Below are 21777 nucleotides of genomic sequence, written 5' to 3' on the forward strand. Positions count from 1 at the left end.
GGCATCTCATGCATGGAGTGCAACATTCGGAGGTTGGAGCGACAATAGATGAGCCGCTCCAATTGCTTTGTTGACAGTTTGTTGCGAATTTTGGTGTGGATAAGCGAGTATGTGGACCGATTTCGCTCGCATGCACCGGATGAGCAATCCTATATTATATTCAAAAGATAGTGAGTATGTAATATAGTTCATGAGAGAGAGAGAGAGAGAGAGAGCGCCAAGGCCCGGGGCTTAAGAGGGTTTACTTGTCCAAGAATCCTTAATGCAACTCTTTGAAGGTGAGGTAATTGGTACCCAAAGCTCTCCCACCAAAAAAGAGGCTTCACCAAGGACTCCCTCTTCCAACATATGGTGGAAGTAAAAGCCGTGCCTCTTTGGTCTCCATGGTTGATTAGCTCTTGAAGGAATGCGCCGTGATGATCTTCCGAGAGGGCCTTGGGAAGGAAGTTGCGGCTCGCTTCTTGTAGCATTTGGTTTGTGAAAAGATCCGGCTTCTTGTAGGCCGGATGCAAGAGAGCCGCAAAGTGGTGAATGGGCCTCTTCATAAAATCCCATCTCTTTTGAAAAAGAAAGAGGATATCATCTTTCTTGGGGGAATCTTTAAAGACATCACTACAAAAAGAGAGAGAGAGAGAGAGAGAGAGAGAGAGAGAGAGAGGGAGAGAGAGAGAGAGAGAGGTGAAGCATAGTGCAAATTAGCAAAAAACATATTGTCGACTTTAGAATGGAGAGCAAAGGAGATACTGTGTCCCATCGGGTGGACCATCAAGAATGGTTGATGCCTCTATTTCCTTGTATGCCTCATCCATGAAGTGGTGAAGAAGGCCTATAGTAGATCCCTCCATGTCGGTCATTCGGAGCACTCTGTAGATGGGCAAGATGGCTACCACAAGACCCTTCACCTCTTCCCAAAATTCTTCTTTGAGGGAAAGCCGTTGATGGCCTTTGCCTCTTGTGAGGTTGCCGAGTTCTCTCCTTCACACCATTGCTTGAACTCATCGGACACCATGGTTTTTTGCACTTTGTTTTGGACATCGTAGAGGCGCTCAAGAAGAAGCCACATAGAGGCAAATCGTGTTGCCGAGGGTTTCTTCAACTCCTTGTTGGAGTACGTGCGAAAAATTGCAAGTATTCTCACCTTAGCATTGATGAAGTTGACGATAGTGAGGGCTTGGGTGAGAATGGCCTTCACCCATTCTAGTTATCCTATGTCTTCCATGAGAAGATCGAGGCAATGGGAGGCACAAGGGGTCCATACAATGTTCTTGTATTCGGCCTTAAGTAGTCGGCTCATCTAGTGCAATTGGATGCATTATCGGTGATCACTTGCACCACATTTTCGGGCCCGACCTACATTAAAGAGAGAAAAATTTAGAACACTTATCAAGAGGGCAAAAAGTAGTAAGTACATACTACACATTGCACAATGCACATTGCACAATGCACATTGCACAAGAAGAGGGGACAACTTACACTCTCACCTCTTCTATTGCCGCCTTGATGTGCTTGTAGATGAATTTTCCCGTGACCTTCTTGCCTCTTGCTCCCACATCAACCGCTCTCAAGAAGTAGGTGCCAAGAGGGCATGACACGAGTATGTTAATGATGCCCCTCTTCTTACGATCACTCCACCCATTGGAGAGAATGGAGCACCCATATTTTGCCCATCCGGCTCGCACGGGCTCAAGGGATTTGTCGATTCTTGTCCGCTCTTCGTCGAGCTTCTTGGTGCGCATGTCCGCATAGGATGGACCCGTCCACCCCTCACATGGACCGACGGCCGCAATAGCTTTCACCATCCTCTTCCACCGCTCTAGTCGAAGGATGTTGAAAGCAAGATTACACTCAATGATGGTGCGTGCAATCTCAATGTCCGCAAGCCTTTGTCTCTCTTTGAGGAGAGGCTTGCCTTGCTTGCTTTGGAGGACGGCCACTAGCACTTGCCGATGCCTTCTTCTTATTGGTAGCCATTGAGCTTGCCGTCACGTCACCGGTTGCAATGGAGGTAGAGGGAGAAGGGCCGCTTGTATCCTCCTCCGAGTCGGTAACATCAATGTCGGGCGCCACTATCTCCTCTTGGGCTCTCTTCATCCCCACCTTGCACATTTTCAAAGGGAGATACTTCTTCTTGCACTCTTTCAAAATGTCGTCGAGTATATTGGGACATGGACCGGCTTCACCTCCCATCTTCGTCAAGTGGATGATGAGTCGAGTGGAGGAGGAGGTCATGATCTTGGGACAATATTTGCATGTCCACCTACAAACGTTTCGTTTGTCCCTCACTCTCTCATAGGAACGGCAATGCTTTTCAAAAGCTTCATGAAGAGGGGGAGGCATGATAGAACACTTGAAAGTTGAGAGATTTAGAGCTTGAAAGTTGAGAGGTTTACGCAATGGAGAGCTTGAGATTTTTTGATAATGGAGAGAGGAGGTGTGAGAGAGGAAGACTCAAGAGGAAAGCTTCATGGAGGAATGGAGAGCTATGAGGGAGGAATGGAGAGCTTGAGAGCTATGAGGGAGGAACGGAGAGCTTGAGAATGTTCAATGACTCATGAGCTTGAGCCTTGAGTTGGAACATAATGGAGAAGAAGAGAAAGAGGGGATCCTTATATAGATTTAGAGTGTAGACACTTGCCCTTGAACACAAAAGAGAGTTAGACAAGAGAGAGAGAGAGAGAGAGAGAGAGAGAGAGAGAGACCTAATGGAATCCAAGGTTGAAGGACCAAAGCAATGAGAGAGAGAGAGAGAGAGAGAGAGGAGCCTAATGGAATCCAAGGTGAAGGACCAAAGCAATGAGAGAGAGGGAGAGGGAGAGAGAGGAGCCTAATGGAATCCAAAGCAATGTGAGAGAGAGAGAGAGAGAGGAGGCTCAAGGCATGTGGGAGGTGAGGGGGGGGAGGGGGAATCCTAGGCTAGGTGGGAGGGATCCTATGCCAAAAGGTAACTTAAAATCCTCCCAAAGAAAAGCGCAGTCAACGGATTTAAAAACCGATCAAACGGACTAAAAACACAACGGAACGGACGCCATGACCGGACGGGACGCCACCGGACGCTTCGTTTCGTCCGACAGACGAGAACAGATGCCCTGTGATGTGACTATCGATTGGTACATGTGCTAGATGTGTGTTCCTAGTGTGTCGGTACTAACAGTCAACGCGTGCTAAGACAGTTTATGGCTTCTATCTGTTTTGCAGGCGTAATCGAGGGCGATTACAAACAATGCTTTCAAGAGGGCAGTATGTCACAAACCGGTGACGTGGCTGGCCTTACAATGGGCAACAGAGCTTACACACAAACACTCCCTGGCTGGCTGGCTGCAGAAACCCGGAAAACATGCTGCAGTGCTGACGTGGCATGCTGTACAGCAATCTCCGCAAATTGCGGCGCAGATTACGGCAGGCTGTACCGAAATTGCTTATGTGGCAATAGTGTACGGAAATTTGGCAGCTTTTGGTTACGCAAGCTAAAGCATGAGAGAGAGAGAGAGAGAGAGAGCTTTTGAAGTTGCTTTATTTTTAAAACCTATTTTTTAAAAAATATGGCAGCTTTTCATTTTCAGCTTTTGGGGCTCTGCTTTTAGCATCCCTTGTAAACCTTTCTAAGTGTGGGCAAGGCTCCCACTTTGCAGAGTATCTGGACGCAGAGTCTGAGAGTGAGACCCTCCCACTCCCTTGTACTTTGAGCACAGATTTAATACAAAAAGAAATACCGAAAGGGGCGCCAGTCTTTGGGGCCAATATCTCTAGGCACGGAACTCCGTTGGGCCATGTCGAATAAATTGTGAACTGTGAACTGTTTTGAAGTGAATCTCTGCTGTGTTGCGGTAGAATCTTGACTTGGAGTGTCCAAGTTTGTTACACTCTACGTAGATGCTTGGATCAAAGGTGTGTCAGCCCTCTACAAATGTGCACACAGTCAGGTGCTCTTTGCAAGGGGAAGAGGGGAACACTTCATGCTCATGCGTTCGGTTAGACAGGGTTGCCCTCTTGCCCCCTTCCTCTTTCTCTTCTATGCTGAGGTGATGAACAGATGTTCGACTTCACAGGAGGTTGGCTTGTGTGGCTTGCGTGGTTTAGTGCTCCCTATTAGGGGAGATGAAGCCTTGGAGGAATACAGCAAAAAGATGATAAGAGTGGGCATTGAGGTGATGGAGGTTCTAGAGATGGGCTTGAAACTAGACAGGAGCGCACTTCGCAGATTCTGTGAGCCTCCTGACAACAGTTCTATCCTAAGGCTCAACTACCATCCTCCCTGCCAGCAACTAGGCCTTACCTTTGGCACTGGCCCCCATACCGACCCAACAGCACTCACCATCCTCCACCAAGACAATGTCGCAGGCCTCCAAGTCCTCCATAACGGTGCCTGGTTCACCATCTCACAACAACTTGATGCTTCCGTCGTCAACATTGGAGACACCCTCATGGTAATGATCCATTGGCGATTCTCCCACCATCAATGCTTTATGCATGCAAAGATTGGTGCTGAAACTTAAATGCTCTTTGTCTACAGGCTTTAACAAATCAGCAGTATCAGAGCTGTGTCCACAGAGCTCTTGTGAACAGCAAGACGGCAAGGAGGTCAATGGCATTCTTTCTCAACCCAGGCTTCAACATAACACTCTCAGCTCCAGATCAGCTGGTTGATGAGACAAACCCACGAGCATTCCATGACTTCACCTGGGCCAAATTCCTCTTTTTCACTCAGTCCCTCCACCGTTCCGGTGTAAATACTCTCCATAGTCTCAACTCCTGGCTCACCGCACAGACCTGCTTTCTCCTTCGTCCATTTTCACACCTCTCCAGAACACATCCTCCCCAATTTTGAGTCTGGGCAGTAGATTTTGGTTTTACGACACAATCTAGAAGACTTCAGAGATGTTATTAGGTATGGATCTACACCTCCCTTACAATACTATCTATGTACCGATCCTCCATTATATTCGTTCCTTGTAGCTCATAAAAAGCTCTTCTATACCTTCACTGAGGATAGCGCTAGGCATTAAAAAAACCGGAATAGAGGCAGAAATCCTCCTTTTGTGAACGCTAGCGAGGGTGCATTGGTCTTCCCATATGGCATTACATAAGTCAGTCTATATAACCAGGGTCCATTGCTCTTACCCTATGGCATTAAGCGAATCACTCTATACACCCCCTCTCGACGGTCGACTGTGTCTTGGCTGCGTACTGTTACTTGCCAAGCTAACCCAGGATGAACATAGTGTGTTGACTTATGCCTGTCACAGCATAACTTCTTGATCAAACTTCCTTCTGACTCTGTCTTCTCAATGAGTACAGCAGACATTTAAAAAATCAGCTCATCCTTAATTCCATTTATAAATTTTATGAGAGAATGCTACAGCTTTACATGACTACCTAAAAGCATGATAATATTCACATTGATTACCGTTTTGCCATACACTGCAGCTTTCCTACAGAACTCAACCAAAGTAAGCCTATTTTAGTCCACAATCTTTTCCACCACATTCTTGGAATCTTCAAGAAGCCTGCTGAAATCCATGAAAGTTAACGCTAAACAAACATTTGTCTCCGAATAAACTACCTCCACTACATGCAAAAGCATACTGAAAGCATTGCCAATGCATTCATTACACATATTGACAGTAAAAACAATGGTATAACTACAACATTAAAAGCACCTTCACTGCCTCAGAAAAATAAAACCTGCTTTCATTCTATACAGTGTACACGCGATAAATTAGTGAAGTATTCTGTTTAGCACCAATGAAACCGTTTGGGCAATCCAAGAGCACTATTTTGGGTGTGTGCATGAGCGTGTGTGTGTGCGTGTGTGTGTGTGTGTGTGTGTGTGTGTGTGTGTGTGTGTGTGTGTGGAAGCGCGTGAAATTGCTGCTCTGTCGCGATCTGCTCCTGCGCGCTGCGGCGCTTGCTGTGCCTGCACCAGCGGGGGTGTGTGAGTATGTGTGCGTGTGTGCCCCCCTGCGCTAACCTTAGGAGCTTCGCAATCTACTGTTGTAGCCAGCAGCACCCTCTGCCCTCCTGCGCGAGCCCTAGGACCTGCGCTACCTGCTGCTGCTGAGCGCTCTGTGCAGTCCTGCTTGGTGTGTGTGTGTGTGTGTGTGAAGTACTGAAAGCATCTTTACAGGCAAAGTACAGCAGGGCACAGAAGTCACGAACGTGCTGGTCAGATTTGCAGTGTGTGTGGTGTGTGGCATCACAGCCGCCTTGCGTGCGTGTGTGTGTCTATGTCGAGTGCGTGTGTGTGTACGCTTGTGGGGGATTTGGGTTTGTGGTGAATCCTTCGACCTTGTATGTCGGGCGACTCTGTTCTACACAACATCTACCCTGTGCAGGTCCTTCACAGCGCGCCGGGGGTGGAAGTTTGATTTCGCCTGCACGCGGTCCTTCCGTCGTCTTGTGTGCGAGAGAGGGGTGTGTGTTTTTGTACAGCTAGCCGGTGTGTGTGTCTGCCTGTGTATATAACAGTCATATATCAAAAACTCCCAAAAAAAAAGAAGAGAGTGTGTGTGTGAGAGCTTCACATGGATTCGACTGATCGGTGTATATATAAGCGTCAGAAAGCCATGGAAACTTCGGAGATGGATGCTTTGAGTCTTATCAAAGAATGTTTGCATGAGGACTTTAAGGATGCACCTCAAGCCTGGGAAGGATCCGCTCCTATTATGGAAGTGCGCATCCCTATACAGGAGCTCATGGATCCTGTTGCTCAATATGCACTTAACGCTGTGATTCTTTTTTCCCGGGTAGAATGCCTACTGCTCAGGATGTAGGCCAATGGGTTGATTTCCTACTCAAACGGCAAGCAGTCCGAGGGGTTTACTTTGGTGCGCGAGGGTTCTACGAAGTCTTGCTGGCTGACATGGATGCTCGGGATGCTCTGCTTGAAATGTCTCCTCTTTTCTTCAATACGCAGATGACTCATGTGCTGCCCTGGGCTCTTACCAAGGACTATCAGAGTCTCATTCGTCACAAGTGTCCCGTCTGGGTTGAGGTGGTCGACTTTCCTCGCACTTGGCGTCATTTTCTTCCTTTGTTGGCTGCTCAGTTAAGCAAAGTCATTTGCCCTCCTAAGCTGGAGGCAAACACAAACCGTTTTTGTATTTTGTGGGACACGGATATCCCCACAACAGCAGGTATTTCGATTGATTCTGGGGATACAGTGGTTTGGAAAGCGCCCATTTAAGCTTAAATGGGGCAAGTTTGCAAAGTCTTGCTTCCGATGTGGCAAATTTGGTCATATGCAGTCCGAATGTCTGGAACCAAATCTGCAACCACCTCCTTCAGCCATCCATGCTCCTCAACCTCGCTCGCCTCCGAACCTTCTACTGAAGTTCAAACTAAAGGAGTTTCAACCTCCTCCCCCTCAGCTGGGGCGATTAAAGGCAAGGGGAAACAAGTACAATTGTCTGCACTTTCTGCTTTTCCAAATATTAAAGACAAGGGAAAAGAACAGGTTTCGACCTCTCAAACTTGGATAGTGCCCAAGAAACCCGTCAAAGCAGCTACACCTCGTGTTCCGGCATCTTCTCGTAATTATGTGCCTCCTTTGAAGAATGTTACTCAGAAAAAACTCCCTTGTAATGACAACACTTCTTTGGCTAAAGCTTGGGACAAGGTTGTTCGTTCTTACAAGGAGGTTGTTACTGGAGAAGCTTCTTCATCGCAAGGTGCATTTCCTTTCAATTATCCAAGCCCAAGTATTGACCCACCTTCTCAAGCACCTTCAGCTTGGGAGGATGTGTCGATGGGCACTAGTGCTTGAGTTTTATTCCCCCCTTTCTTTCCGTGTTTCCTCGTCCACTGTATATACCATATAGAATGCATAGTTCTTTGAATTGCATCTCCTATAATGTGCGTGGATTATGCAATCACGACAAGGGGCGGCTTACCTGGCACTATGTAGATACATGTAAAGCAGACATTGTGGTTCTTCAAGAGCATAACCAGCACCAATTTGCAGGACAGACTTCTTACTTTGCGGGCTACTGGATAGCTTATGCAGGATCAGCTAGCCATTCTGGAGTGCTTATGCTTGTTCGACATGAACTCTTCCCGACCTTTGTCTTTAATGACCCGACTGGGAGATGGATGGTCATCCAATGTATTGTTAATGGAGAAGTTATCAAATTTGGAGGATTATATGCATACATAGCTTCTGCAGATAGAGCACGGTTGTGGAGTGCTATCTCTTCTTATTGTTGGCGTTCCAATGCCTTTCTCTGCGGGGATTTTAATAATGCACCAAACCTTGAGGATAATACTATTGGCCATTCTCACATGCTTCATATGGAACGGCAATCTTGGGACCAATTTATGTCGACCTGTAATGGGCTTGATTTGTGGCCCTTTTTGCATGCAACTGATCCAAGCTTTACTTTTCAGCACAATGCTCAATCCATGTATCGCGCTCGGCTGGATCGCTAGTATCTTTTTCACATGCAACAATATGATGACTTTGTATGCAAGATAAGGATTGATTATGCTATGTGTCTCTCGGATCATTTTCCCGTATGTTTGAAACTTCGTTTTGGCTCTTTTGATGTCAATGATCGCCTACCCAAGAAAAGACTTCTGCATGTCAATAATGCTTATCTCAAGCATGAGCCTTTTCGCACTATGATTGTGAATATCATCCCGTCTTTGCTCTCCCAAATGTATGTTGACATGGACATAGCATGGTTTCGTTTTGTTATGCGTGTTCAATCAGTTATACAGGATTATGGCAGGGATTATTTGTCACAATTAAGGAAACAGGTTAACCAGGCAAAGGATGCTTGTAGCCGATTAATGCACTTGGCTAATCATTCTTCTCTTACTCATGCTCAAATGACCGAGTTGTTTTCTGCTCCTGCAATATTAAGGCACAATGATGAGAGGAAATTGGGCAAATGGCAGACTCGAGCTCGTCAACAGCTTCTAAACAATTCTTTCGGCATTTACATTACTCGAGGCAGTCTCAAGCTATACGGAGAGTTAAATTACCGTCAGGGGAGTGAACCTCCACTTTTCGAGAGCTAGCACTAGCCCTACGCTCTCATTATGGCAAGATTTTTGAGGCCCCTTCTTCTCCCACGAGAGAAGCTCGCCAAGCGCGTCACATGTTTCTATCGCATGTCACTTCCATTCTCTCGTTGCGGCAGGCTCAAGACTTGGAAGCTGTTTTCACTAAGTCGGACTTGTATGCCAGCTTGCTTGATTTAGGTCGATGGAGAGCTCCTGGTTGGGATGGTCTCTCTGTGGAATTCTTCTTGTCTTTTTGGGATTATTTGAAGTTGCCTCTATTATTCATGATGAATACAGCTTGGGAACAAAAGGAATTACCCTCCTCTTGGAAAGAAGGGTTGCTCAAGCTGATCCCTAAGCATGCATTGTGTGAAGAATTTTCACATTGGCAGCCTATTACACTTATGCCTGTGGTATATAAATTAATGGCAAAAATGCTTGCTAACCGACTCAAATGCTTTCTGCATGAAGGCTTGCATCGATCTCAATACGGCTTCATTCCGCGACGTCAAATTACTGATAACCTCGCAAATGTCATTATTGGTATGGAATATGTAAAATATACTCGACAGGATGTATTAGTTATGCAGGTTGACATTGAAAAGGCATTTGATACTGTTCTTTGGGATTACATTGCGGATACCATGCGACATTTGGGCTTTGGGCCTAGGCTATCCCGTGTCGTGCTTTTCTTGTATGCAAACAGTATTTCTGCAGGCTGGATGGTTCTCTCATAGAATCTTGGCCTTTGGGACGGTCGGTACAGCAGGGCTGCCCTCTAAGTGCTTTGCTTTATGCGATCGCTACTCATCCCTTGTTTATATATTTGGATTCCTTGACCTCCATTGGTAGGCTACATGGCCATACTTTACCTTCTGGTCGACAGTTTGCTGGTCAGGCTTGTGCGGATAACTCTTTGTTCATGCCTCGTAATAACTATGATGATGTACAACAGATTATGCATACTCTTCACTTGTTTGGATTGGCAGCAGGTCTCAAAGTTAACTTTTGCAAATCCAAGCTAGTGCCTCTGAAAGAGTGTGACTGGCATAAGATATTGTGGCCTGGGGAGATTGTTCCTCCCCATGTTCTGGTTCGTCATTTGGGTTATCCGCTTGGTTGGAATGTATCGGCTATGAAGAAAACGGATTGGGTGCTCCAACGTCTACATTCCAAGTTGAATTATTGTGGCCTTTCGTACTTTAGAAACAGGGTCACCTGATATTACCTTGATTACTCTTTGTTTGACTCGCATTGCAAATCTTCGTGGCGTGGTTTTTGCGGTGGCCTGAGCATCAGTTACTGTGACAGCAGGCGAGGGCTCCAGATTTTTAAGCGGACCTCTGTATTCTTCTTCGATTGCTCTTGTTTCTTGCGTGGATCTTAGTAGAGATGAAATTGGTGGGGGGTGTCTGGCATAGGTGTGGGGTTGGCATGGTTTAATAGTCCGAGATCACCAAAAATATGTTACATGATGGTGGTTTGATCATCTTGATTCGATGGTTAGGGAGGCTATTGGGCGTCTGGAGCGGGTTGGGGCGTTCGGTTATCCACTTGTGGCTAGGAACGTGGATTCTTTTCAATACATCCTGCACACAGGAGAGATGCCTGACAGCATGAGTGAGGGCCTGATCTACCTCATTCCCAAGGAGGGTGGCTCCTTGGATGAGATTCGACACTGGCGCCCCATCACCATCCTCAAATTGGCCTACAAAATTCTTGCCAAGGCTCTGAGTTTGAGGATTCAGCTACTTCTAGAGAGAATTATACATGGGACTCAGACAGGTTTTGTCAAGTAGCGTAGTACCCTTGACAGCATCTTTACTTTTTGGGAGGCTTCTGCAATAACGTGGCTCCGTGGTGAGGATTTGGTGATTTTTCTTCTCGATTTTGAAAAGCCCTACGACAGAGTTGACTAGGACTTTCTGGAGGGCGCCCTACGTAGGATGGGCTTCTCAGATGCTTGGATTAGAGGGGTGTCACCTTTGTACAGACGGGCACACAGTCAGGTACTTTTGTCAGGAGGTAGAGGTGATTGCTTCATGCTCATACGCTCGGTCAAACAGGGCTGCCCTCTTGCCCCCTTTCTCTTTCTGTTCTATGCTAAGGCAATGAGCAGGTTTTTGGTGTTTCAGCAGGTTGGTTTACGTGGCTTAGCACTTCCTATTCGGAGACATGAGCTACTGGACGCTGAGTTTGCAGACGACTCAACCTTGTACTTGGATGGCCAGGAGGCCAACCTTCACAGGTGTGAGCAGGCTCTTGAGACTTTCTGTTGTGCATCTGACGCATTGATCAATTGGAGAAAGACAGTGGCTTTCTCGGTTGGTAGTGCTCCTATACCCATTTGGATGCCAGGTGAGGGTTTCAGGTGGATTCCCCCAGGGACTGCAGTTCGGTACTTGGGTTATCAGGTTGGTTTGGACTTGTCTCCCGAGCAGCACATTGCTCCCCTCCTCCTGTCTATCAGGAGGAAGTTGTTACATTGGAGCTCCGCACGACTTTCTCTAGCAGGCAGAGTTGTAGTGGCCAACCAGGTGTTGTTGGCTACTATGTGGTACATCACTTCTTGATGGATCTTCTCGAGTCCTTGTATCAGCCTGGTAGAGAGGCTGATCAGGAACTTCCTTTGGTCAGGGCGTGACACTCAGATAGCCCGGGCCAAAGTGGCTTGGCAGGTCATCACTCTTCCTTGTTCTCAGGGAGGGCTTGGGATCATAGACCCAACATAGCAGAGCAGAGCCCTTCTTGGGAAGTTCATCGTCAGAGGACTTCTTCCAAGTGCTACAGTGGCTTCGTGCTAGGGTGCCTCAGGCTGGAGGCCCCTGGCGACCTTCGACCAGATGGATTTTCACAGAGATGCGCAGAGTTGGCTTGAGCAGGAGACTGGAGAACTGCTTCGGTGTGAGTTTGCTCCGATCTTGGGAGCATCTGCGGCGAGGCCTGGAGCAGCGTCAACCTACTTGCACGGAGGAGCGCCTGAGACAGCCCCTTGTTTGGAACCCCATGGTTAGCACTCAAAGAGGCCACTTGGTTGGTAGTCCGCCTCATGTTTCCTGGGGTCCCATAGCAGAGGGTCCAGCACGCTCTTTAGGTGACTGGTTACAGTTTTCACGCTTGTCAAAGGAGCTTCAGGGCTTTCAGCTACAGGGCATGAGAGGGGTGTGTCAGGACATCTCAGAGGTAGTACCAGCTGAGTGGCTCACACCTCTCGAGTCAGCAACGCCCAGATGAACGGGAGCCTTCACGCGACTAGAGGTTCTCATCACAATTCGGACTTACTCAGAGACTGTTCCATCTCTGTTTTTCGAGATACAAGGTGAGGGATGCTTACACCAAGTTGCAGTAGAGGCCCCGCAGGTGGCAGAGTGTTGCTTTCAGAGGATCCGAGTGGTGGGCATCTGTGGACGGACTTGTGTCATCGATCCTGACCCAGCAGCTCTTGAGACTGGACATTGGAGACTGTGGGCTTGGGAGAGCTATCCACTGGCACGAGTACAGTGGGATCCTGGAGAGTGGCTTTGGAGGGACCCTTTCTCCTTTGTAGACCACCCAGGTGTCCCTTTCTTTCGGTACATTGTTCGACTGGGACGTCACATATTGGCAGCACAGAGCGAGGCTCGCCCTGCTGCAGCACCTCCTTGGCACGATGAGGGTCTCACAGCTGAGTTCTTGGCAGCTTTTTGGGAGAGATTGTGGGACTTCAGACAACCGAGGCGAGTCACTTTGTTCCAGTGGGCTGGTCGCACACAGAGCTACAGCAGTTGGGAGTTGGCTTGTACATAGTGGTCTCTCAGCCGTATGTGCAGCTTGTGACCATCTTGTGGAGAATCGGTGTCGCTGTCTTTGGGATTGTCCTTTGGCACAGCACGTGTGGCTTCGTGTTCTTCGGCTGATGCCAACTCTTTCCACGGCTCGGCAGTACACTTGGGGGCAGCTGTTTGGTCCGCTCTCACGGGCCCGGCACTTCAGTTTGAGCTATCTTCCACCAGCAGGATGATAGTGATGCAAGGAGGGCGACCTACACTCCAACCTGCTACAGAGCTTACTCCACAGGAGTGGTGCAGTGAGAGAGAGGCGTGCTGGGAGCTCATCAGTGGCCTCACACTCTGGTTCATCTGGCGGACCCGTTGCTTCCGCATCTTCGAGGCTTGCCCTGTACCACCAACAGAGACTGTTCGGGATCTTTGGCTAGAGCTGATCCATACTCTCAGAGGACAGCTCGAGAGACTCCATGGCAACTACGACTGCATGCGGGAGCGCAGAGAGGCTTTCCTTCGACTCTGGCGTCCTGGGCCTTTTTTCACCGTGGTCCAGGGTGTACTCAGATGGCATTACCGTCCACCTGTGTGGCTTTTCCCCCCTTCCCATTTCTTGATTTAGCCTCATTGTACATCATGATTGTTGTAGCCCTCTCTTGTAGAGGTGGTTGTAGCCCTATGGGCAGTTTCATTTACTAATAAAAGGATCTTTTTCTCGGAAAAAAAAAAATAAAAAATGTGATCTCCTACGAGCTGTCCCGCATACTCGGGCTGAAAATGACCTGTTCTAGCCCGATATCGGCAACATAACTGTACTAGGACGCTTCATAGACAATATCCCCACGCAATAAGTAACTTTGCCGACGCATACGGACACTTTGCAAAACCTAGCGAGAATCTGCAGCATGCTGAATTCTCTGTTTTCTGCCCTGAAAATGCGCAAGATCACCCGCACAGCGGTCCCCTCGCATCCTCGGACCTCCTTGGGGTATTAGGGACCATAGGGCCGAGACCCTAAACCTGCAAAAATACATAGCAGGCTGTATTTCCCTGTTTGGGGCTCCGTTTCACGAGCCGGTCGCATTTGTAGCAAGTCCTCGAGCTCCCGCACCTGTAGGGCTACTTGCCCTTTGAATTGGACGAGATTTCTCGCATGATCTCTCCGAATTCACATGTACCTGTGGGGGATTAGCAACTAGCTAATCCAGTACCCATGCAAGAGGCTCTTGCCTCGGCAATCACGCATGAACCCACACAAATGTACATACAAATGAAAAGCCCTCGAGCGGGGTATCACGTTTCTATATTCAAAAGGGGATAGAGGTGCATGAGAGCAGAATCATCGCGCTACATAGTGCAAGGGAGAAGGCAAGCTTTCCATTAAAGCTTCAACACCTGCAACAACTACTCACACACACACTGTAAGTCACAGTGAGAGAGAAAGGCAGCCCCAAATTGCTTCTTGCGCCAAATCTTGGCTGAGGTGGCTGAGTTTGACTTTCTGCAGGCTTTGGTGCTGCCAATTGTCCACTATGCCTCTCAGTTAATTTTCCTAGTACCCATGGACTTATAAGTGTAGCGAGGGGGCCTAAATGACTTTGAGTTGAGCCTAGACATCCTTTTACTGCTCGGATTCCAGTGTCGGTCAGCTCGACCAACTCGTTGGCGACAAGGCCTTTTCGTCTGCGGGTGAAACTCTCGGCCATTGGCCATTTCACAATGGCCACACAATGTCCGGCCATTTGCAACTTTAAAAAGAGGGTCCCAGAAATTAAATAAAAATCATTGGAAAGAAACCAACAACTAAGGTTAGCAATTGCCACGTCCTGGTGATAGTAATTAGCAATTGCTACGTCCTCGTGACATACCCCCCTCTTGAAATTGCAAACGTCCTCGATTGCATGCCATACATACATGTCATTGATGATCTTGTGTTGTTAGCACGCTTTTATCATCGCATGTACCTGCAAGAAAGGTCATAACACATAGATACAAATGTCTTAATGAGACTTTCATACTTTTGTCATTTCCATCTATGATAAAAGTGAGCATGATACCTTTAAGACTTTCATACGTTTGTCATTTCCATCTATGATAGAAGTGAGCATAATACCTTTAAGACTTGAAGAGCAATGCACACTTCTATTGCACTGAATCCGTATGTACATTTGATGTGCTAGGTCCATCATTACCCCTCCTTTGCACACGTTGGGTTGGGGCATCCGTAGGCTATAACCCTAAGGCCTCAAGGTAGAGCTGCAATACATTTGGTGACTCTGACAGTTCACGCTCTTCCATCCCCTTTGCATCCATAGGTGGATAGTTCTTGAACTTCACCAAATACCGTCTTGCACCTGTCCCTTAACTTTTCTTTCAATATGTGCCAAAATCTGCTCAGGTACCAAGATCTCATCAAGTTCATCGACTTCTGGCTGATCCTCCTGTGGCATATCTTCTGGCACATCATCCACAAAGGGTCTTAGAAGACTCATGTGAAACGCATTATGACTCTTCCAAGTGTCAAGCAATTTCAGCCTATAAGCAACATCGTTGATCTTATCAAGCACTTGAAAAGGCCCATAGTAACGATGCTGAGCTTCGAAAACAACCTTTCCTTGCCCTTCATCTTCTTTAACCTTTCCTTTTCAAACCGTAAAAGTACCCAATCACTAGGTAAAAACAGTATTCACGATGGTGATGATCAGCAGTCCTTTTCTGCTTTGCTTGAGTCTTCTCCAAGGCAACTTTGATTTTCTTATACATTTCATCCATGTTCTCAACATATTAATCTGCCTCAAAGATCTTGTCCTTTGTATGCAAAATGGGAGGAACCTTTTTGCCACCTTCAACAATCTCAAAAGGTGCCTTGCCTATGGACAAATGCATTGTATTGTTGTACGCATACTCAAGCATAGGCAAATATTGTTCCCACTTGCCCTTATTATCTGACACAACATTTCAACAGATCCAAGACAATAGAATTAGCCTCTTCTGACTGTCCATCTGTTTGTGGATGAAACAAAGACGAGAACTTGAGCGTAGTGTCCATGTTCTCAAACAATCCTCTCCAAAACAAACTTGTCATGCAAGGATCACGATCAATGACAATTGATTCTGGCATACCATGGTACTTAAGCACATTGTACATGAACAACCGTGCTATCTGGTAAGATTTTATCTTCTTCCCGACACGAATAAAATGGGTATGCTTGTTGAACCTACAAATAATGGTCCATATACCATCATTCCTTGTCGGCGTTCTTGGAAGATCAAAGATAAAATCCATAGCAATGTTTTCCCATGGCTTATCTGGAATCGATAGTGGTTGTAGTAACCCTGGTGTCTTTTGACCTTTTGGCAAATCACGCATGCTCGCACAAAAGGCATCCACATCTCTCCTCAAAGTAGGCTAATAAAAGAACGTCTCTAATTCCACGATGCCCTGCATACGGTGAGACATGACTTTCTACCATGACCTTATGTCGCAATGGCCTAGTGACACAAAGTCTGCCATGCATCATCATAAAACCGTCTCTGAGGAGGGAGTGCTCATGACGTTGTCCTTCTTGCAACTATTCAAAAATCCTTGCAAAATCTTCATGAGTAGCATATTGTTCCTTCATGTCATCAAGCTCATGATGATAAGGAATTGACAGAGCTGAAATTTGTGGTTTCCTTGATAACGCATCAGCCACCACATTCTTCCACAAGCATACTCTGGAAGTGGAACATAGAAAGAATGTTTGCCCATCGCATATGCTTTTCGGATAGCTTTGACTGTGTCAAGAAGTATCGCAAGGTCTGATGATTTGTCTGGACAATAGAACCAGCACCTAACAGGTAGTGCTTCCAGGTAGAGAGAGCATGAATCACGGCCAATAACTCTTTCTCATAGATTTGCATAGTCTTTTATGGCCCTTGCAAGATTCTGCTCTCATAAGCTACTACCTGACCATCTTGCATTAGCACTGCTCCGATGCTATTGCCACAAGCTGTCGTGTCGTGGCACGTGCATAATGTGAAACTAAAATATCTACCTCACTCTCAATGCTTTTGTTATGTGGGACCGAATGCTATAATGTACATAGTGTGATATATGCAAAAATAGATGCCACGGTTGCAGTTCTGTATATACCTTGCCGGGACAGCAAGGCACTAGACGTGGCACTATGGCATGTTTTTGTCACATAAATATATGCCTACCTTGCTTAAGAAATGTACAAATGTCAAGTGTATCGAAGTGGCATGCTCGTTTTGCCTAAAAAGTTCAATGCGGGCAATCTCGGCCAAAAATATAAAGTTTCATACGCGTGCGTAAGAGATGCATCCAGAGTGCTTGCCAAGTTGTAAAACGAGGTTCAAGATGAAATTTAAGTCCGATGGGATTTTTCCCAGCTCGTTTGGGCTTTTTACGGGCAAAAAGGGGCAATTTTTGGGCTAAAAATGACCCAAAATTGATTTTAAAAAATGTCTCAAAATGCCACATCACTCACAATGCGTGACTCTGAGGAGCGAGGGAACATTTTAGAACATCAATATCAACACTTTAAGCTCCTCTGTGAAGGGATACAAGGTCTGCACCTATGGTATGCTAGTGCAGTCCCATGCTGTTCTAACCCTGTATTCGAGGCTATGAGGCCACCAATTAGGGTTTCCCCTCTTCAAATACCTACTTGGGAATGTATAATGAAGTTCTGAAGCGTCCATGAAATGGCTACGACGGAGAATTGAAGCGTTTGTTTAGGGTTTTTGTCACGGAAAAAGAGCACTGCAACTGTGCAATTGGCACCGAGACTACACCAAATCATCACATACACAAGAGTTTTGAGTTGATCTTGATTCTTTTTCAAAGAGAAGCTTTCATGGTTGGAGTTTTGTTCTTTTTGAGTGTGTTTTTAGCTTCAAATCTTCCACGAGTCACTTGATTTTGCTGCGAGCTCTCAAAATCAGAGGCCCAGCACTTTCCTAGCCGCATTTCGTACTTCTTGACAAAAGTTTGGTGAAGCCGACGTGAAGTAGGCTAGGGTGAGGGTTCAAAAGCTTCATTGAAGGTTTCAAATTAAAGATTTAAAGCTATGGAGCAACAAGAGCAACAGGGGGTTCGGTTTGATCCAATTACAATGCAAATGTTTTGAGCCTTTGCAATGTTTATGCAGTAACAACAAGCTGCAGAAAGGAGGGAGATTTCCTCAACCAAAGCACTTCAATCTGTAGTGAAGAAAAATAACCAATTTAATGGTAAAGATGTAACAAATTATCTTTGTGGATATGTAAAGGAGATGGAGCTTCACCGAGTGTCCGAAGCAGAGATGGTACAAAGTTTTGAGCTAGCTGTGGTTCCTGAGATCAGAGGACATGTAAGGGGAATTAGAAATGAGCATGGGGCAACATGGGAAGCATTCAAGTTAGCCTTAAAAGAAGAATATTTCATGGAGAACTCTGAAAGGGTGACAAAGAGGAATTTTTTAGAGTGGGTAGTTCAGCCAAGAGAGTGACTTTCGTCTACCGAACTGCTAAGGGAATTTGAACGCCGCTATGATTAACTTTCAAAGACTGAGAAGGCTACCCTAAACTCAGAGAACGCAGAGCTCTTTTTGCAAGCTGTAGGCAAAGAGATTCAAGAGAAGTTAAGAGTTACTACTTGAGGATAAGGATGCGGAACAAGGCTTAAAGACCGATTAAATGAGGTCGAAGATGCCATTTCACTGCTAGCTAAGAGACAACGACGAAGAGACAAGATGATAGTCAACCCTACTCAAGCCCCGAGTGTTCCATGAAGCCTGTGAGAGTGACAAATCCATCCTCGATGATATTGTTAAAGGAATTCAAGGGCTAAAGTTAAAACTTACAAGGGTAGAAGAGAAGGGGCAACCATCAGGTCAATCTACAGTGCAACGACCCCAAAGCAGAGAAGGTTTCGTAAATAGATGCATATGGTGCGATAGTACTGACCATGCAAGGAGGGATTGTGCAAGTTTCAAAGATGCTTTGACAAAGGAGCTTGTTTTCTTTAAAGATAGCAAGATCCACTTGAATGAAACAGGTTAGCTCTTGGGGACAAACTTTGGTAAAGGTGGGATGAAGAAGCTAGTTGAGGACATGGCTACTAGCCATGCCATCTCAATGGTTGAGACAGCCGCCTATGAGCTCAAGGTAGAACCTATCAATAAAAAAGGAGTCAGGATCAGAGTTACCGGGGAACGCCCCCTAGTCCCCGTTCCGACGTTCCGGGGGGCAGCTCCCTTCTCGAACGTTCCGGAACGTCCCGGAACGTCTGGACGTTCCAGACGTTCTAGGTGGTCAATGCAAACCGGAACGGCCGTTCCGGAACAGTTGCGGAACGTTCCGAAACGGCCAACGGCTACAAACAAATTTGGCAAAAATCGAAAAAATTGAGGTAGTGTTTTGGCTTCTTTTTGAAGTGTTCAAGGCCTCAAGGACTCATGAAATGCACCCCCCTCCCCCTTTCTCTCCACAAGCTAATCCTCAAGGCTCAAGCTCTCTCCCTCTCACACTCTCAAGACTCACTCTCTCAAGGCTGAAGGCTTCAAGCCTTCAAGCTCTCTTCCTCTCCCTCCCACTCTCTCAAATCTCTCCCTCTCCCTCTCACTCTCTGGAGTCTCTCCATCTCACGCTCTCAAGCTCTCTCTCCCTCTCCCTCTCTCTCTCTCTCTCATTCTCTCATCATCTAGTCATAGTAAGGTTGAATGGTCTTCAAAACGAGTTTTTTGTGAGTATTAGAGTCGAAGGACTCTAATACTCCTTGTATTTCAACACAAGGAGCTAAAAAATGCACTATTTGGGTGTTTTTTATACCTCCCGTTCCACGCCGTTCCCATTCCGGACCCCTAGCCGTTCCCCCGTTCCGCGGGGATCCCCTTGCCGTTCCCGTTCCGCGTTCCGGGTAACTATGGTCAGGATTGAAGAAGAAGCACCTAATGGGATTGGAGAACTATGGCCGTGTGCAATAGAGTCTGTTGTGAAGGGTAAAATGACTAAACAGCTCTTGCATGAAGCTGGAGATTGCATTCAGCTAGAAACACGTTGGAATAACCTTGTAGACTCTTTGTCAGTGCATGCTTATATTGCCAACTATCAAGCCAATGAGGCCGTTGTCGAAGAGAAACACAGGCGTGAGAATGGGGATGAAGGGCCTTCAAAGCGGGCCACGAGGAGTGGAGGCAGAAATGACACATTGCCTCCTAGGTCAGCTTCCCCGCAATAGATGTCTGTCCCGGAAGTGCCTATGCAAGAAGCCTCTAAAGAAAAGAATAAGGATACAACAAAAATTAAAGCAAAGGGTCCGGCCTACAAACTCCAATCTAATATAGAGACAGCAATTTATCTCAAAAAGGTTTTGGAAGAGAGAATTTTCAACAATAAGGTGGAATTTACCCTAGGTGACGTCCTTGGAATAGCGAAGAGGGAGTTCCATGAAGAAATAATTGATATCATCAAGAGGAAGCGGCAATCTCTTACTGAATCTATCCATGTACAAAGTGAAGAAGAGACTTTTAAATGCACAAGGAGTACAAATCTATGGCGAGCAAGGTGATGAAACTATTGTTGGGAGTAAAATAAGTTCACTTCTTGGATGATGAAGATGAAGTCGAGACCACTCACAAGAGTTATTACTCTAAGAGTCATTGGGCAAGGCGACTACAGAGACCCTGGTGAAAGTGGGAGACTTAGAAGAGCCATACATTGGGCTAATAGATCATGGGTCAGAAATTAATCTTATGTCAAAGAGTCTATATCAAAAAGGAAAATGGCCAATCGATATAAATCATGGATGGATGATCCGTGCAACAAACAACTCATCAAGGGAGCTGTATGGAGCCTGTCTGAATGTAAGGGTGACTATAGGGGATGTGAAAGATGACCAAAATTTCTTATCCTTGGGCAGCCATACATCACTGCTACTCGTATAAAAACAAAGGTAATGGACGATGGTTCATCTTATGCTAGGATAAGGAGCAGGAATGGAAAGCATGCGGTCCAATTCCTTACTGTTTGTGTGGACCATGAAAGGAACCGTGAAAGTCTCAGAGTGCAACCCTTGCCAAAAACAAACAAAGAATTCAAGGAGTATTTGGTGGATTGCGATTTGTGTGTTCAAAATGAGGTTGTGAAAGTATGTTCCATAGAAATGTACAAAGTTATTGAGGATTTTGAAAATGCTCAACGTATTGATGTGCAAGTAGATACTAAGTATAAGTCTGTGGCAAAGAAAGTGAAACGAGTGGCATTACCTCTACCAGAAGACTGCACAAATAAGATGGAACAAGCTGCTTTGCAACCTAGCCTTCATGACCCAACCAAGATTGGACACAAGTTCACGCAGGATTCTTTCAAGGAGTTAAAGATTGGTTGCAAGGTCAGTTTGACAAAGGTCTTTTTTTTTTCAAGAAAGAGATCCTTCTATTAGTTAATGAATCTGCCTATAGGACTACAACCACCTCTACTGGAGAGGGCTACAACAATTATGAGGGGAGACTCTCCAAATGAAAAAACAACATATGTACAATGAGGCTAAATCAGGAGATGGGAGCAGGGAAAAGCCACACAGGTGGACGGTAGTGCCATCTGAGCACACCCTGGACTACGGTGAAGAAAGGCCGAGGGCACCAGAGTCGAAGGAACGCCTCTCTACGCTCCCGCATGCGGTCAGAGCTGCCCTGGAGTCTCTCGAACTGTCCCCAAAGAGTATGAATCAACTCCAACCAAAAATTTCGAACAGTCTCTGCTAGTGGCACAAGGCGAACCTCAAAGATGCGGAAGCAACGGGCCCGCCAGATGAACCAGAGTGTCAGGCCACAGACGAGCTCCCAACACTCCTCTCTCTCACTGCACCACTTCTATGGAGTAAGCTCTGTAGCAGCCTGGAGTGTGGGTCGGCCCCCCTGTATCACTATCATCTTGCTGGTGGAGGATAGCTGAAATTGTAACGCAGGGCCCGTGAGAGGGGACCAAGCAGCTGCCCCCAAAGTGTATTGTCGCGTTGTGGAGAGAG

General features: G+C 46.4%; 2 protein-coding genes and 2 pseudogenes across 19 annotated transcripts in view; 1 reads left to right on the forward strand and 3 right to left on the reverse strand.

Moving 5' to 3' along the window:
• The window catches only part of LOC147465897 (uncharacterized), a 100676-nt gene that overhangs the window by 45405 nt on the left and 33494 nt on the right, over positions 1-21777 (reverse strand). For 9 of the 18 annotated variants that reach the window (XR_015189540.1, XR_015189537.1, XR_015189539.1 and 6 more), the window contains exon 4: positions 5405-5507. The exons of 3 other annotated variants lie outside the window; for them this stretch is intronic. Coding sequence is in view for 4 of the 15 variants with exons in the window: in XM_086522626.1 (XP_086378752.1) it covers positions 5405-5507 (103 nt within the window). In the remaining 11 variants the exon portion in view is untranslated. Of the gene's footprint in view, positions 1-5373; positions 5508-21777 lie in introns of those variants that run through there. 6 more of the 18 variants (XR_015189543.1, XR_015189546.1, XR_015189541.1 and 3 more) reach the window with 3 other exon arrangements.
• LOC147465899 (uncharacterized) lies at positions 720-1434 on the reverse strand (annotated as a pseudogene).
• On the reverse strand, positions 1180-3776 carry LOC147465900 (uncharacterized; annotated as a pseudogene).
• Positions 3829-5367, forward strand: LOC147465901 (gibberellin 20 oxidase 1-B-like). Its single transcript, XM_086522640.1, has 2 exons — positions 3829-4424; positions 4511-5367. Exons 1-2 carry the CDS (start codon positions 3954-3956, stop codon positions 4823-4825), a joined length of 786 nt encoding a protein of 261 aa, XP_086378766.1. The 5' UTR covers positions 3829-3953; the 3' UTR covers positions 4826-5367.

Source organism: Adiantum capillus-veneris, chromosome 1 (genome assembly GCF_014529385.1).
Source record: "Adiantum capillus-veneris isolate H3 chromosome 1, ASM1452938v2, whole genome shotgun sequence".
Lineage (NCBI taxonomy): Eukaryota > Viridiplantae > Streptophyta > Polypodiopsida > Polypodiales > Pteridaceae > Adiantum > Adiantum capillus-veneris.